Source organism: Punica granatum, unplaced genomic scaffold (assembly GCF_007655135.1).
Source record: "Punica granatum isolate Tunisia-2019 unplaced genomic scaffold, ASM765513v2 Contig00437, whole genome shotgun sequence".
In the NCBI taxonomy this organism is placed as follows: domain Eukaryota; kingdom Viridiplantae; phylum Streptophyta; class Magnoliopsida; order Myrtales; family Lythraceae; genus Punica; species Punica granatum.
Genome location: NW_022204348.1, coordinates 26298 through 45276, shown reverse-complemented (window position 1 = coordinate 45276; position 18979 = coordinate 26298). Strand labels below are relative to the sequence as shown.

Genomic DNA, 18979 nt, shown 5'->3' with positions numbered 1-18979 from the left:
AGAGAGCAACTTATCAATTGAGAACAAGAAAATTCCATGTATGAGAATTCATATGAAAAGCATGATTTATGAGATGATTGATTATTACTGCCTAGCTATTAGTTTAAATTTTTTAGGTGAATACGGATTCAATCACCTGCTTATATCTCCGATATTTGTTTCAACCAAAATAAAATACCCAACAAGGAAAAAAAAAATCTTCCTTCGTATTTGAAATCTTAAACTTTAAATTCTTTTAACAAAAAGATCGATCCTCCACAATGGCGTATAATGTCAAATAAGTGGAGAAAAACTTAAAATTAGTTTATTATAGATGGGATATTTTTAATGCTTAACTATAAGAGAAGAAGAAATTTGATGGAGGGCACGAAACTTATTCGATAAATGAGGAAATAAGACTTGATTTAAGAGAAAAATAAGAAATAAAATTGTGAAATTTGAGGCTTATGAAGAATTTCAAGTGCTTATGATTCTTTTTAATTTTCTATTAAATAATAGGTCCAAGTTTGAAAAGAGTGTTGTTTTTGTATTGACTCCAAATCTTTTTCTTTTCCGCATTTGAGAGAGAGTGAGAAAAAAACTGAGATCAAAATTTATTTTACACTTTCTTACCGAAAAAACATATATCCTTACCCCAAAAAAAAAACTATTTTATACTATATTTATCTTAAAAATTTTGGAAAATTGAGCCCTAGTTTAGCCATATTTAAAAAAAAATTGCAATTTCAACCTTTTTTTTAATTTTTTTTGGAAACCTGAGGGGTCACTTGACCGCATCATAGCTATTGTAAATTTGCCTCTGGATACGTGGTATGTGATGACAAGAATGAAAGATCACGTATTATGACGTGAGAATGGATATTTCAAGAGATCGCTTATAACCTATGTGCAATACTCAATTTTTTATAAAATAAATACACTAAAATTTTAATAAGAATAATGATTATAATTTAATTTTTTCAATGAGTGAGTATAATTTTACTACAAATTTAACTGGAATGATGATTATTTTTCATTTTTCGGTGAATGATTCTATTTTAGTTTAGAGGGATAGACGACATTATCTGGCCTTGGATCAAACTCGACTATTGGTTTAAAGTACAAATCACTACCCTCGGCCATTAGCGCAAATCCGACTATGGGATTTACGATCCAATCCGCTGAAGTGTTGCTCTCTACATATTATTACTTAAACCTCTATGACTGACACATGCTAAACAAATTGCTAGCGGCAACATGGCCTGCCTGCACCAATTTCGGCCTTGGAACAAACTTGACTATTGTTATAAGGTTTAAATCGTTACTCTCAGTCATTAGCGCAAATTAGACTATTGGATTTACGATCTAACTCGCTGAATTACTGCTTTCAACATATTATTTCCTAAATGTAGCTCTAGGACTAAACAGGCTAAACAAATCGCTAGGCAGCAACGCAGCCTGCCCGCACCAAAATCTGGATATATAAAATCGGTGCTGCAGGCTGCGCCTTGCTGTCTAGCAATTTTCTAAGCATGTTTAGTCATGGAGCTTTAGGTACTAATATGTGGAGAGCAATAATTCAGCGAACTGGATCGTAAATTCCATAGTGGAATTTGCACAAATGGCCGAGAGTAACAATTTGGACTTTAAACCAGTAGTCGAGTTTGATCCAAGACCAGTAAGCAATCGCGCATGCGCGTAGCGCCTGCGTGGGTGCTAGTATAAAGTACCATAAAATATAAAACGATATTTTAGTTGCATGTAATTTTCTTAACTTAATATTCTTTTACTTATGTTTTTTCAGTTTATGACCCATTTCTTGACATACTATTCAATATCATTTTACTTTTTAATCTCACGTCAAATTATTACAAAGAATAGTAATGACAGTATTGGTCGTAATATATATATATATATATATATATAGTATTTTAATCTATTTCCGAAATGTTCATCTTTTTCTCTGAGTCGTCACATTGCAGAAGTCATATCCGCTTAATTAGTTCACTGAGCAAAAGAAAGAAAGAATGAGAATCAGTTCAAGAAGAGACTGAGGCTGTACATGCTCTAGGTATCTTCTTATTCTATTTGGCTTCTCATTGATCTCTTCTTCTATTTCAGCTTTCTTGTCATTAATGCCATTCAATTGAAATTTGGAATTTAGGCATCAATACTTGGATTAGTTGATGTCTGCAAAGAATTAAGTAACCAATGTATTAAGACAGGCAACAAGATTCTATTAACACTGTATGCACATTGACTATATAGAAACTTATTTCACTGTGTGCCTTTGATTGGTTTTACAGAGAACTTTAACCCAATAGGCTTTACCTGTCTATGTAGAAAGAACTAGAAGAAGTACTAAGGTGGGGAAAGAAACACCACACCCTAATACCAGCCGTGTCAAAGTAATGTAATGAAATAATCATAATTAGATCTAATCAGACCATTGTAAAGTCTCAATAGGTTCTTCCTCTAGCATGTCACCTACCTAAGTGAGCATTAACATTATTCACTGAAGTCTTATGAGCTCAATAATTTACGAGGCCACATATGGATTATGAATTTGCTGATAATTTCCGAACTCTTCAATTGGACTTAGATCACTACACACATTAGAATTTATAAGAGCCTTTAATTGACCAGCTTGCTAAGTTCCAAAATTGATTTAGTCATGAGTATGATAATCGTCGCGGTTCTCAAAATAATATATGCTTAATTTTTTAAAAACATGGAACTTCAGTTATTTAGAGGGCCAATCCAGTTCAGATGGCACATGTTGACATGCACTTTTCTTTGGAAGGCTGGTGAATGGAGATTAAGCACATCTAGGCTTTGGCAGGAGCTCAGGCCAAGGCACCGCCAGGTCCCTTGGCATAAGCTTCTCCGGTCGTGGCTCATTTGCCTCCAGCGTCTTTGATGATAAGTGATAATCTTCATTAAGCCCCAAGAAGCTGGCATAATACACTCACCCAATGTAGCTCAGACATGCAACTATAGTCTTGAATATCCATTTGCTCTGTTTTGGCGTGTGGATTTTTTATGAAACAATAAATATGGTGTTTAAGTAGTATCAACACTATAGTTCCATCATATTTTCACTTTGCAGAATTTACAAATAGTTCCGAAAATCAAAAAAGTAAAAATTAGGACTAGTGGTGATTAGAAGGGATGGTGGGAGCCTTGCCGGTACCCCCTGCGCCACGGAGTTTGGGATAATATGAGTGCATATGTGATTTTGTTTGTGAAATTATAAACATTTGGCGGGTTCTTGTTCTTTCACTTCTGTGTGGTATATAGTAACAATTCGACATATCGCCATTTTTCTCGAGCGACCCTTTTGTATGTATGCTGGTGAGACTGATCGAAAAGACTAATTTTTCGAATAGGAAAAAGAAGCTTATTGAGCCTATATTTAAAGGGGTCTAGCCGATTATCGTACGGGTTCTTATACTCATATCATGTTAGTCTTCATTCCTTCCCATTCCACCAGGTGTGTAGCTCTTTTCACTATGCTATGACCAGATCCCTCACGAAAGACCCTATACCTCTTATATATATATATATATATACACCCTTTAAGATTATCTGTTATCATGTTTTATGCCAATCTCTTGCAAGCTATCGTTCCTAATTCAAGGAGAAGCTATCGTTCGAGAAATGGCTTGATGAACTGTTCACATGCAACTCGCAGAGGCTGTATGGACACAGCCACTGTTATGAATAGTATGCTGGGTTGAAACATGAGATAAAATGTGCCTCCCCTTGGTCCCTTATGTTGACTTCACATTTCATTACTTATAATTTTCGTAAGCATTTGCAACTTATTATTTTTTCCGTCATATAAATTTTTTTTAGTCTCACGCGATTGCCTATTATTTATACAAAAAAAGAAAAAGGAAAATGACAGTTTCTTAAGAATTGTTTGGATTGTATGTTAAAAAACTTTAACTTTAACTTTAATTCAACACACTATACAATAAAAACACACATTTTTCAAGTAAAAAATTTTAACTTTAACTTTAACTCAACACTCTACACAACAAAAATACACGTTTTCCAAGTCAAATTTATTCTCTCATCTCATTTATCATTTTTCACGATCAAAATCAAAATCAAAATCAAAATCAAAATTACTTTAACTCTGAATCCAAACGCACCAATAAACTCCGGACATACCCACACGCCTTTCCCGAAAATAATTGTATAATAGAATCATAATGTGGCAGAAACAAGTTGTATGATTTATAAATATTATATATACATTATTGATATAAATCTCGAAATTTTTCAAAAATCACATGTTTTAATATGACAACGTCTATTCAACTGCAAGCTTATGCATTGCTGATATGAATCTCGAAATTTAAAAAAAATCACGTGTTTTTATATGATAACGTCTATTCAGTTGAGCAAAGCCTAATCTTCGATGAGAAAACCTATTTTTTATTAATAGTGTAAGAAAAACTGCAAAAGAATCCAGCACATATACAAGGCCGTTTTAAACATAATATATTTCTCACGCGACTTGCAATTAATTATATAATAACGTGTGTGTTTATGTAATATATGCTGACGTTTGTTGCACCAACATGATTCGCAGCAATATATGGGATTCATTAGATGAAACTCCCGATATCGATGCTCTGCCAATACTTATCACGCTGTATATTATGATGATCGAACTGATCGTGCAGCATTTTCAAGTTGTGCACATAGCGAGCCAGTAACATTAAAGAAGCAACCAAGAGAAGGAATAGCACAGTGGTGCACATCTCGCCTGCTGACCAAGAGGTCTCAGGTTCGATATCCAGTGGGACTACCCGTGCCCTTTTATTAAATATTTAGGATTTCTATTTCAATGCACTAGGCTCATGAGCCTTCCTTGTAACCGAAAAAAAAACATTAAAGAAGCAAAACCTTGCATTAGTCGGTCACTAAAGTAGTGACTAATGCCCGTTTGATTTCTAAATTCGATTTTAAGATTTTAACTCTAACTTTAACTTTACTCACTATACAACAAAAGTCAATAACATAATTATTACTTTTTCATTTTTCATTAATTTTTTAACCATTAATTTAATTTTTAATAATAAATTCTCTCGACTATTCATTACTTTTTCTATAATTCATCAATACAATTATTACTTTTTTTCAACTATTCATTACTTTTTCACACTTTTTCTCATAATTCAACATCACAATCATTACAAACCAATTAAAATTAAAATTCAACTTAACTCAACTCTAAAACCAAACACACTATATATAATCTATAAATGATCTATATAGGCTCCAAAATTGGAGATTGTTCACTTAATTAACTCTCCAATTTTGTCGAATAACTTAATTTTACTTCATTTCCCCGGCATCAACCGAATGGTAAATATCATGTGCTTAATTTCTTTCTGAAACAGATATAGAAGAATAATGTCAAATAAACTATATTATATTATCCTTTAATTTATTTCAGGTAATTATAAAATTAAATTCTTACTTAAATAATAGTATAAAATACATCCTCCAAATTATAGGTGTAGCTAAAAGCACATACAACGTAGGTCCTATTAACTAGCGAAAAGTAATTCAAGAGTCCTTTACAGGAACTCGGAAACACTTTTTTTTACCAAAAAAAAATCAATGTGCTTAATATAATAAAATAAAAATCATAATAACTAATAAAGAAATACTAAAATTTAACTAAAAAATAAAGGGGTACTGAGAATCGAATCTAAAAAATTTTTTAATTACTAAGTAAAGACGTAAATCATTGTGCTACTTCCTCTTTCTCGAAACCCTAATACTTTGCGTAAGCTCATGCAAGGCTCTCAAATCATGTCATTGTGTGTGGCACCTTCAAGAAATCAGACAAGTTATGTTCAAGTCATCAATTAACACGTCCCGAGGGTCAATTTCCTCCTTTTTTATTTAAATAAATATAATAAATTTTAATTAAGTAAATTACATGAATTTTTAGAAAATTTTACTTAAACTTTCAGTAAAATTACTGACTGTATTATACGACCACTTTTAATGATTACATCACAGAATTTCTTAATAAACTATGTGGTTGGCACTGGCAGCTTGGGACTCAACTATATAAACCTCCCAATGCCCCCTAAATTTTCTCATGCCTAAAAAAGTATGATCAGTCATCATATTTTCCCAACCCCTTCTTCTGTATTTCTTGCAAAAATTGCCCAGCGGAGCTCTTGCCAACTCCTTATCGTCGTTATTATCAATAAATCAGGCCTCGGCTATGGTCTCCGAGCAGAATAGTGCAAAAAAATAGGTATGTGTAATTGGGGCAGGGCGGTCAGGGCTAGTCGTGGCTCGGGAGTTGAGGAAGGAAGGTCACGATGTGGTTATCCTGGAGCAGAACCATGATATCGGCGGGCAATTTCTCTATGAGCCAAATGTGGAAGGGGAGGATCCATTAGGGAGCAGGAACTCACCAAACCCTTGCTCGCATTTCCTTAAGGTCCACAGCAGCATCTACGCCTCCTTAAGGCTCGTGAACCCGAGGGAGATCATAGGGTACAGCGACTTCCCGTTCCTGGTGAAGAAAGGCCAGGACACGAGGAGGTATCTGGGCCACCAGGAGCTCTACCTGTACCTCAAGGATTTCTGCGACTCGTTCGGGATCAGGCCGATGATACAGTTCAACACCCGGGTCGAGTCGTGGGGATGTTGGACTACGGTGAGGTCGGGAAAGACCTGAGGTGGGTCGTGAGGATGCGGGGGAAGAAAGATGAGAAGGTGGTGGAGGAGGTCTTCGACGCCGTGGTGGTGGCTACCGGCCATTACTCTCACCCTAGGATGCCTACCATCAAAGGTAACACCCATACAACAGATTGTAAGATCTTATTTCGAATATTCTATTTACTGAATATCTAACAAAAACTGGAAAAAAAAAAAAAAAAAAAAAAGAGAGACCAAAATGGAATTATGAGAATATCATCCACTTTCTAACACCGTTGGTCAAAACAAGACCAAATTTCTTTGGTGAACTTTCCACTCACCCTGGCTTGTAGCAATCATATTAAAAAGTGAAACTACGTTTACAAAGTACCCGTCGATAGACATGGTTTGATCATTAATTAAAACTCATGTCTCTGCTAACTGTTGATTGTTTTATTTGCGCGTACATTAAGGAATGGATGCATGGAAACGGAAGCAAATGCATAGCCATGTTTACCGAGTCCCCGACCCGTTCCAAGACGAGGTAAATATATAGTTAATTTAAAAGTTACTCTCCCGGCGGGGAAAAGAATCGACTAGTCCCTTTTATTTTAGCAAGACGTGCTACTGCACCGCTGAATTATTCTTAGATGCCATATATATAATACAAACGGAGAACGTATATGCATGTCTAATTATTTATTTAATTTGTATGAGAAATTTTAATTAATTTTGTGAAAGATAATTCAAGGACAGGTTGTGGTGGTGGTTGGGAACTCAGTTAGCGGCCGAGAAATATCAATGGGGCTGATGAATGTAGCAAAAGAAGTGTATCTAAGCGCCAAATCGACGGATAACATTTCTCAAGGATTGTCCAAAGTCATCTCTAAACACCACGACTTGCATCACTGTCCCCGAGTATATATATTTCTTCCTACACTTATATTTGTTAGAGACTTGAGAGTCAATATATATATAATATAATACAATCTCGCATCGTATTAGTGCGAGTTACGTTTCCGCGCATCTGTGTGGATTCACACCACGCCAGGCCTAAAGTTTGAGAGCAACAAAAAAGTGCGCCTCGTGTCAATACCCCATTGTCTAAGCACGGAAAAGGGGCCGGGCTCGTGGTCAGTTATTGAGAGTGGGTATTTAAGAGCATGTGGCATATGATGGAAAGTGAGAAAAGACCGTACATTTCTATGTGAGGGCGGGTGTTGAGAGTTTATATCCCACATGAAAAAACTAAAAGACTCCAATGATATAAAAGTTGGGTATTACAACTTACTGACTCAAGTTTTTAGGTTGGAAATGAGTTCAATCATTTATACACTCGATAGGAATTTTACATATATATCATATATAATATTGTCTCCATATATGTGTATTTCTTCCTTTTATATATATTCATATGATTACATATTCTCCCTCTAGGAATTTCGCATTATTATTCATACCCTGACATCGTAATATTATCATGATTTTTCTCATATCATTCGAAAATAATGGGAATTAAACTGTTTAGGACGAGAAACGAGCAAAATCTTATGGTGCCATAAAGAAATCTACCATAGCCGTGGGATGGGGGAGTAGACCCCTTGCTAAACACGATACAGCCACATCCGATAGTTCTGGGGGACGCCAAACCCCCCCGGCATTGCAGACGCTCCCCATAAATGATCATGAATGAATAATGATAACTTGAAACAAGACTTTTCATTGGACCAAACATCAATCACTTTAATTAGTTCACTCAATTGATTAAGGTCTTCTTTAAATTAAAAATAATAATAATTTTTTCAGTTACTTTTTTCGGAAATAAGTGACAATGGATGAATGAGTTAGATGCCTTGGATAATTTATTTTGGCAGATAGAGTCGCGTAGAGAGGATGGAGGAGTATTATTTGTGGACGGCTCTTGGGTCATTGCCGACACTATTTTGTACTGCACCGGGTAATTTCATTTTCATTTACTTTACCCTCATCTATTTTTATATATATATTTATTATTATTAGAAGGGATGCTCACCAAAATCAGTATAAGAAAATATTAATCTAACTCTAAACTAAAAAAGAACCTTATTATTAAATGAAGGCATGTCCCAATACAATACATTCCCTTTCTTAATTTATTTTACATTTAATTAATCTCTATTTTTGCAATTTCTTCTTTCATCCCGTGAGTAAATTAAGGAAATAATTCTCTCTTCTTCTTTTTTTGCCAATTATAGGAGGCTCGTGACTAAGTAAAAATCAAAATAAGAAAAATAAAGAGTACGAGAAATTCTATTAGCGAGAATTAAACGTAAAATTTCTGATTTCAGGTGAGAGTATTCTTAAAAGAAAAAAGAAAAAAGAGAGCAAATAATTAGTGCTTCATGGATGAACACAAACTGTCTCGGCCTAACAAAATCAACACATATTGTTGTTTGTAACAAATAAATAAACGATCACAGTAATTTCACTGACAGAAATTAAACCTAAAACTTTTTATTTCTTAAATAAGAGCATATGTCGTTATACTACATCTCTTATTTTGAACACGACTGCTTATTAGACTAGTGTTGTGTACGTATTCATATTCCTTCCCATTCCTTGACACCAAAGGAATAGTGATCGTCGATGATGACAGAGTAGGTCCTCTCTTCGAGCACACCTTCCCTCGCCCCTTCCCTCTCCTTTGTCGGCATCGCCCAAAGGGTAAATAGTAAATTCCTTAATTTATCTCTTTTTTCTTTCTCAAATTAAATCACTTTCTTAAAATAAACTACTAAAAAGTTTAATGAATTAAGCCACCGGGAAAAAGTTTAATGAATTAGATTCTCATTTCAACTGGAAAGAATCCCATGTGACAAACAATGACTCCGATGGGGCCATGTTAATAGTAGTCGTGGTTGGCTGTAAGAACAGAGCTTTTCTCAATGAGACATATATAATGAACCTGCTAATATAAGTGATTTCAATTAATCCCGAGTCTCGATCGATGATGCAGCTGATAGGGTTCACGTTCTTTGAGTCGCAAGGGAAGTGAATAGCACAGCTGCTAGCTGGGAAGAGAACGCTGCCGACATGGGATGAGATGATGCAGTCGATCAAGGAGTTCTATGACTCCATTGATGTTGCCGGGATTCCTAAGCACAAGACCCAATATCTGATTTCTAGTTTTGAGGTACTTTCTCCTTCATACGTACATATATCTGTTCCAGCATTTGGTCGTGCGACCATTCTTCAATTGGGATTTGAATCACTCACTGAATTGTCCTTCATGAAATATTAGACCTATGCCGGAGTAATGTCTCAGTTAAATGTTACGACATATTTGCGTTGTGGGCTTACAATATGTCCCATCAACACCTAAAAACCCAGACCCTCCTCAGCCAACTCCGTTCATAATCAGTTTGATTGCAGATGACCAAACGTAGCATTAGATAAGTCTTCTATCCTCAATTCAATGTAAGAAGGTCAGGTGTTTTGTCTGCTGCTGTATTGTGACAAGTACGGAGATTATGTCGGGTTCTCTCAGCTGGAAGAGTGGAAGAAGTCGCTGTGCGTGTCAAGCATACTGAAGGCAGAAGCCGACCTGGAGAACTATAGGGAGTCCCTGGAATGCGACGAGGAGTTGCTCCAGGAGGCCTTCCAAAGCCCTCACTTCACTCAGCTCAGGCCTCTGGAGTTCACCCTCGAAGCTTACGGATTTACCTGTCAACAAATCGTGAATACATAATCTTTACTTGCAGACATTCTCAGAAGAAATTGCAGACAAATAAGGATAAAACAGGGTAAGAGAAAGCAGCAGTTGTCAGGAGGTTGGTGTTTAGAATCTCTTTTTACTTGATCTGAAAATGCTTTGTTATCGTTTTGACCAGTGAAAAAGAAAAAGAATGGACTGTTCCGCATTTCATTCCTCGTAACTGTACATAGTTGTTTTAGGGTCAGAAACTTCTACCACAAGTAAAGTATGGATATCAATGTCATCGACTCATCGAATCTGCTGACAAAGTGATTACCTTGAAGGGGCTCATCTGATAGACAACCAGAATCAAGTCCCAAAGAGGATCTTCTTTTGCATGAACTCTTAATTACCCGAGCAGTCCAATTTACTTGACCACATGCTTCCCCTCCGATCCTCATGATGAGGATGTGCCATGGCTCGAGGACAGCTTGCCTGCCTCTGCAACTCCTATTCACCAGTAATCTTTACAAGAACATGCACCTTCAACAAAATGGTGGAACCTGTTCCTATCTCTAAGACTGATTTCCCTCTTATAAACCAAAGAAACAAGTTTAAAAAATCCGTGACAGTCTTGGCAGACCCTAAGATTCTTCACTATCCTTATGGTCGATCCCAAAGGAGATTTTAAGAGCCCGAAGGCAAGGGCAAGTTTCTCACTGTGAAAGGTAAGAGCATGTTCCTTTTCTTCTTCCTCGAGGTCGTAAGAAACCAACTCAATCTTTGCAACGTAACCAGCTCGTTTCAGCTCCTCATTAATGTCGGCCAAAAAGCTGTACAACTCATGACAATTTGCTATTACACTATCTGCTGCCATAAACTCATGAACTTTACCCTTGACTTCAATCAAACTGCATCCCGGAACTTTCCGTATTGCTTTTCGGTTCATCATCGACCTCAGATCTCCATATCAGCCCACCTTCGGTCTTGTGCAAACAATTTAGATAGCAGAACATAGTTTTCAGCATTTCCTGGTTCGATCGCAAGAAGCTTCCTGATAGCATATTCCCCCATTTCAGTATTTCCATGGATCCTGCAACCACCTAGCAATGCTCGCCAAATAATAGGATCTGGCCTCAGCTTCATATTCTCAATCAAATCCAGAGCTTCAACCAACAAACCAGCACGACTAAGTAAATCAACCATGCACCCATAATGCTCGATCCACGGGTGAATCCGAAACTTTTCCGTCATGCTGGAGAAGTACCTTCGACCCGAATCAACAAGACCTTCATGACAACAAGCACATAGTACTCCCAAGAAAGTAAGGCCATCGGGCCTAAACTTCTCCTTCACCATCCTATCAAAAGCATTCAAAGCAGCATTTCCACACCCATTCATCCCAAATCCCGAAATCAAGACGTTCCACGTGTACACGTTCCTTACCTTCATCGCATCGAAAACCTCCTCCATCTCCTTCACAACCCCACACTTTGCATACATGTCGATAAGTGCGGTACCAAGGAACACGTTCAAGTTCAAGCTACTACAATTGATGTACTCGTGAATCCACCTGCCCTGCCGTAGAGCTCCTAAGTGGGCACATGCCGATAAGATGCCAACCATAGTGACCGCAGTGGGCGGGACCCCACATGCCTGCATTTCTCGAAACACATCGATAGCTTCTATGAACTTCCTGTTGTGCGTGCAGCTAGTGATCAATGCATTCCACGAAACAGAGTTTCTCTCAGGCATTGCATCAAACACCTTACGCGCATCTTTGGCCGAGGAACAGACACTGTACGCGTTCAGCAGAGAACTGCTCACATAAACATCCCTCTCGAATCCCATCTTAGTGACGAATGCGTGAATCGAATTACAGATTTCTCGGAGGCATACCCTCGAGATCGACTTGAGAACGGCCGGAAAGGTTGATGAGTTGGGGCGTATACCGACCATATGCATCTGCGTGAACACAAAAAGAGAATGCCAGTGTCTCTTTTGATCCGCATAGTGTCGTATCACAGAATTACAGAGCTCGACGTCGATGAACTCCACACAATGAGCGAAAACAGGAGCACGAGGTCGCGACCAATCCGCGCGGATGGAACGCCCCACGAGTTTCGTAACATAATCCTTGGTTATGCGGTCCCCATTGGCGTAATTGCCTGGTCCGGCGGAGCCTGTGCAGCGGCTCCATGTCTCCGAGGAGGTCTCCGGCAGAGCTGACGAGGAAGACAGAGAGCATGTAGACGGTGCAGGATTAGCCAGTCTGAGAAGGCTTTTCGAAGTCCGCGAGACTGATTTTAGTGACCATTTCATGCTCTTCTCTTCAGCAGCTCTCTGCTGCGGAAGGTCCAGCAATGGCGGTCGTTGGATTGACTTTGACCTGCTTCAGTCGCTAATGAAGCGGAGAAGAAGACGAATGGGCGAATATGGGCCGAGCCGCATACTTGGGTTTAGTCTTCATTGAGGCCCATATAATTGGGCTCGATAGTCAGCCTAATATATTATCCAAGCACGTATTTTTCATTTTCCATCATGTTTCAAATAATTTTCCCTCATAGCCAAGGCCAAGCCAATGATCCATCCATTAATATACATTGTGAGCGAGGATTAGTTGCAATTAATAGGTTAAGGGTACATTGTGATTTCATCGAAAACGAAAGAAAATTCCTTTCCTAGTTCCAATGATCCATCCATTAATATACTATTCCCCATCCATCGAAGAATTAATTAAAGGGAAAAAAATCATTTTTAGTCATCAACCTTGCGTAACTTTTTCATTATTCGTCTAGACCTTCTTTTTTTCGATCATTCTTTTCCTAAAGGTTGCCCAATTTATCCGCTTTAGTCCTGCCGTCCAATTTTCCATCCAAAATATTTTTAGAAATTGAAAAAAAAAATGAACGGTATAGTTGGCAAAGAAAGGGAGATGGGGAGGGCGGCAGAATGATTCCCTGATTCCAAGGGAGGGGGCTTGTCGGGGGAGGGGCTGCTGCCGACAAGCCCCCTTCCCTAGCAGTGGAGGGGTCTTAGCCGAAAAAGAGATCTCTCGATTCTAAGGCGGGGGGCTCGACAGCAGCCAGAGCTGCCCCTACGACGTCGCAGGCGATCTCAGAGGCTGCCGGCGACCTCGTCGGGGGAGGGGCTGCTGCCAACGAGCCTCCCTCCCTCGGAATCGAGGGACCGCACTGCCCATTCCCTTTCTTTTCCAATTTTTTGCTTTTTTATTTTTAGAAAAATTTTGGATGGAAAATTGGACAGTGGGATGGAAGTGAACAAAACATGCAATGCTAAGGACAAAGTTTAATTTAAAAAAAAAGAAGAATGCGTTTACTATAAAAGTGAAAATGCAACGGAAGGTTGAGAACCAAAAGTGACGGTTTTTCTTAATTAAAATAGCATTGACGAAAACTTATCGACATTGTCAGCACCTAATTTCGGTCCACCGGCTCCAAGGGGTGGCAAAATTATCATTTCCCAATTTATTACCTTTTCTAAAAAAAAAAAAAATTAATTACTGTTCCGGCCGGCCGGGCAGCCGCCGACCGGATCCGGAAATTCGGGATCTCCGCGATTTCCTCCCCAAAATCTGTGGAAATCCCGGCAAAATTGGCAATTAAAGGGAGGAGAATCCTCCTTGTTTTGGGGCAGCTCATTCTCGGGATCTTGGGGAAAAGAGAAGAAAAAAAGAAAACGGAACCGCCGAAAAAACTCCACCGTTTTCCGGCGACCGCCACCCAACCCGATCCAAACTTGACCAAACTTCATTTCCCACATGCATTCGACCTCCTGAGTCCATTTCCGGTGTTAGTTTTGCGATTTGAGGCTTCTAAATGGCCTAATCAATACTGTCCAGAACGGAGAACTCCACCGTTTTCCGGCGACCGCCACCCAACCCGATCCAAACTTGACCAAACTTCATATCCCACGTGCATTCGACCTCCTGAGTCCATTTCCGATGTTAGGAGTCCAATGCCGCCGACTTTGCCTCAAAATTCCATCGGGAGCCTCCGTGGCGACGTCCGACCCGACTTGTGCCAGTCGGGCCTGTCCACCCTTCCAGTCGGGTCTGTTGCTACCATTCGGGTCTGTGCAAGCCAAAACAGCCCAAACCCGACTCGGCAACGGTCCAGCCCGACTCTTGAAGGCCCTATCCCGCATCTCGGGACTAGCCCATTATTTCTCTGTTGCAGGTCCGGCCCAGTCCGCCAACTTCGGCCCATCCATCCTTCCGAAGCCCAATCTTCCATTCGGCCCAGTCCATTCCATCGGAGTTCGGCCCAATCCAGCTCAGACCGGCCCGATACTGTTCAGACCGGCCCGGTCAAACTCACCCATCATATCTTTGACTTTTTTTTTTTGTTTTTTATTTACAGAATCACCCCTCAACTTTCCGAACTAGGTAAATTCTCAACTTAGTGGCATGATTAGGGCTCATTTCCTGAATATTATTGTTTGCTTGATGGATATGATGTGCAGTGTATGTTCTTGAGTCGCGTGGGTGATCGGATTTTTCCCGAACTCGATTTTACGAACTTTCTGTTTCGTCACAATTCAGTCCATAGGACGTATTTTATTTTTTAAGATCTGCCCCGAATTTCAAAATCATTTTCAATCAAGCCCCGGTCACTTTATCATTTTTCAATCGGTCCTTGAATTTTCCAGAATTGTTCTAGCATTCCAAGAAACTTTCCGAGTTATTTCAGTTTAGTCCTCGGGCCTTTTTTTTATCTTTCAGATCAGTCCTGATTTTCAATTTCATTTCAAATAAGTCCTAGGGCATTTTCAGTAGTTTTTTTTACAAATCAGTCCCCATCTTTTACGATTTGCAAATCAGTCCCCCATCTTTCGGAATTTATAAATCAGTCCCCCTCTTTCGAAATTTACAAATCAGTCCCCATATTTTATGATTTACAAATCAGTCCCCCATCTGTCGGAATTTATAAATCAGTCCCCCATCTTTCGAAATTTACAAATCAGTCCCCATATTTTATGATTTACAAATCAGTCCCCCATCTTTTAGAATTTTCAAATCAGTCCCCAAACTCTTAGAATTTGCAAATCAGTCCCCAAACTTTCGGGATTTCCAAATCGGTCCCCCATTTTTTAAAATCGTTCAATTCAGTCCTCTGGACATTTTCCAAAGATATCCAATCGCTTTTCCTACTTGGATTCCCCACCGATAACGCACATGCCTCGTTTAAATAATTTTGTTTATGTAATTATGTGTATGCAACATGATAATACGTGCTCTTTGCAACATGTACTTTTCTGTTATTTGTTGTATTCATCGCGGTTCAAGCCTGAACTCATAGGAAACGATATCACGGGGTCCAACGCCAATGCACATTGAGAGCGCGCAACCCGAGTGCGGCATCGGGTCTTGCCTCGACTCATCGTCCCAATCTTAGTGATGTCTAAGTGGAAAGACAACTCGGATAGGATGAATGAGTCGTGGTCAGGACATGACCCGGGAGCTCGACCTGTCCCACGGCTGTCTCAAGAATCAAACGATTCTTCTGTTATCCGTCGGTCCGGTCGGACCCGACCACCGGCTCCATGAGCCCGCGTTGCATTATTTTCGATTTCGGTCTTTTCCAAACCATACGGTGAGCATGAGTGAAATAACGGCCGAACACGAACCAACCGGGATTCAGTCATTGTAATTTATATTTGAGAGAACAATGTAAGGGTTTTACGATGCATATTTAGTCATGTAATAATCCCGGTCGGAAAGTGGACGGTCGGAGTGTTCCTTCGAATTTACGGTGTCAAAACGCGTAAGATGAGCGGAACTTAATCATGTGGTAAATAAATAAAAGGGCAAGCCTAGCAAGCTAGAGTACCGAAAGGGCGTGTGGGATATAGGCCCACACGTAATAGAACCCCCGAATTCGGAATTTCCGGTTCCGTACAAGACCATTGCCTTAGCAAATTAGGTGTACCCCGTACCCCTAGACCCGGGAAACTTGCCGGCCCTCGACTCTTGGGTCGTAAAATGGCAAGTGGCGACTCCTTCTCACGTGCGTCCGTCGCGCGTCCCCGGGAAGGTGGACACTCCCAAGCCGCGTTGCATTTAGGCGCGCGCATTGCGTGCCCCGACGAGACGAAATTCGGGTGCGCACAGCTTGGCGACTCCACTGGGGATTTTTAGAGGGTTCGGGCTCGTTCCCGCTTGCTTTGTTTGCTTGTTTATTTATCGCTTTCCGCAATTTTTCGCTTATCTACTTTACGCACTTTTATTTTCCGCACACGCATTGCATATCATACTAGCTTATAGGTACCTATGGGTCGCGTCCCACGACCGGTAATAGGAGCATAGGTTAGATAGGGGTTCGAAGTAGGGGTACGGCGCGCAGTTCGACTGCCGCTTAGGCCTTGAAAAGAATCCCGCTCGGTTTCAAGGAATTGACACCCTTGAGTCGGGAACCCCCATCCTTACGTAGCACGGTCCCTGTAGTACTAAAACCATGCATTCTGCAGGAGCTCCACGCCATCCTCCAACCCGGCTTCGACGAACAGTCCGTTGAGTCGGCCTGCGTGCCACTTGAGTCTTTTCTATTTCAAGAGCGATGTACCTTGTAATTTGTATTAAGCCATGGGCATTTACTTTTTCCGCACACATGCATCATCTGTTTTACAAAATTAGGGTGTCATTCATATGGATGAGTCCTAAGTCAGTCTTCATTTCGTCTTGGTAAGAGACGCCTTGCTCGGCCTCTTGTTCGTGCCTCGACAAAGTCCGTCAACACACGAGGTTCCCACCGAATCTCCACAAACCAAGACCGGCACACCTGCTAGGACACCCCCCACTTCTGGCACATCCACCATAGTCGACCTCACCAACAACAGGATCAATCACCTTCGTCGGTAAGCTGCTGAGAAATATGTGGAACTGGTCGGCCAACCATAACCTCAGAGGGAGCTTACTCCGACCCATGCCAAACTACAAAAATGCAATCAGGAGCTCGCTTAAACTCCGAGTGTGATGGAAGACTGGATTAGGGCTTTATTCTACAAAATTTACATTGTACTTTGATCGTTTTGAGTCAATGTGAATGGCGGCATTAGTTTTGAAAAAACTCACGCATTACATGTATCCTACTCATTTACTGTTTTGCATAACAGCTAACGTCCCACCATGCAAGTGAGTGAAGACCTTCTTCGCAGGTAGACTAATCACGACTTTCACGGCAAGGCAAGTCGTGACCCGAGGACCAATGCACCTTCCTTGGCAAAGCCAACTTCTCACTAATCTCACGCAACTAAGCGTCATCGCGTGATCGCGCACACGTCCCTTCGCGCAACTGAGTACATCCACCAGCACAACCGAGTGCGTCCTTCCGCGTCGTGCGAGCATGCTTTCACTTTACCCGTGCATACACCCCCGGCACGCTCGCACGACGCCTACCAGGCTAGTTCGATCCCCTACACTTTTGCGTTAAAATTGCGAGCATAGTTTGCTCTTTCATCGTTCTCTTTTCCCATTGCAGGAAATAACCGACAAGAAGGCAACCTGAATCCAAAACGGCCACAATCGAGACAGGAAACACTTCTCTGCTACCTCCTTGGACTCCAAACACTCAAGACCGATCCCTCCATGAAAGATCACAGGCGACAGCTCCAACTCACCCCGCATGTCCGGCGAGTCGTGCAAACCTTCGCGGAGAGAATCACCGCATGATCATATGCACATCTCTCCGCAAGATCTTGCGCATCTACTAGCGACTAAGCGCGCCTCACACATGTCCATGCACGTTCACACCAACTCATACACGCATGCTTAACATATCAATGCATGTCTCTTGGTGTGCTCGCACGACACCTACCAGGCCCGTTCGCTTCCCTACACTCGTGCATTGAAATCTTGATCAGTTTATGCTCTTTCATTGTTTTCTTTTCCCATTGCAGGAAATTCTCAACAAGAAGACAGCCTGAATACTGGGCGACCGCAATTGAGACAACAAACGTCTCTCATCCAGCTCCTTGGGATTTCAACACTAAGTCCCCATCCTTGCTTCACAAAGCAAGACCGCAAGAAAAATCAGAGTCACCGCTTTGCAGTGCCCTGCACTGTTCCTCAGCATTGACCTTTACTTTTGCATCTCTTGCACTTTCCTATCAATCCCGCATTTATCGCATCGGGTTCCGGGCCTGCATCGGGCTCCAGCCCCGCATTTACTGCATTAGGCTTCGGCCCCGCATCGAGCTCTGGCCCTGCATCGGGCTCCAGCCTTGCATTTACTTTTGGGTTTCGGCCCTCATCAGGCTCCGGCCCCACTTTTGGGCTTTGACACCACTTTGGGTTTCGGCCCCTCGTCGGGCCTCGGTCCCGCATTTGCTGCTTTTGGGCTCCGGCCCCGCATTTACTACTTTCAGGTTTTGACACCTCGCGTTTACTGTTTTCAGGCTCATCTGAAATCCAAAATCGACTTGGATTCAAATTCATCCAAGCGATACTCCGAGGAGCAAGTCTAATCCTTCAACCGCAAAAGATCACAAGCAACATCTCCGACGAACAGAGCATGGCCCTGCCCACCCGCCGCGAAAGTCACTAGCACGGTCACATCTCCGATCGGAGAATGAATCCTGCCCACCATCCACTATGGCCATCAACTAGCCACTGGGGCAACATGCACC

General features: G+C 40.8%; 2 protein-coding genes and 1 pseudogene across 2 annotated transcripts; 1 reads left to right on the top strand and 2 right to left on the bottom strand.

Annotated features, from left to right (window-relative positions):
- The first annotated feature begins 6238 nt into the window (after positions 1-6238).
- On the top strand, positions 6239-10564 carry LOC116190443 (annotated as a pseudogene).
- Positions 10565-10847: 283 nt separating this feature from the next.
- Positions 10848-11210, bottom strand: LOC116190440 (pentatricopeptide repeat-containing protein At3g47530). The gene has a single exon (XM_031520121.1). It carries the CDS (start codon positions 11208-11210, stop codon positions 10848-10850), a length of 363 nt encoding a protein of 120 aa, XP_031375981.1.
- An 80-nt stretch (positions 11211-11290) lies between these two features.
- LOC116190442 (pentatricopeptide repeat-containing protein At4g21065-like) lies at positions 11291-12655 on the bottom strand. Its single transcript, XM_031520123.1, has one exon. It carries the CDS (start codon positions 12653-12655, stop codon positions 11291-11293), a length of 1365 nt encoding a protein of 454 aa, XP_031375983.1.
- Positions 12656-18979: the final 6324 nt, after the last annotated feature.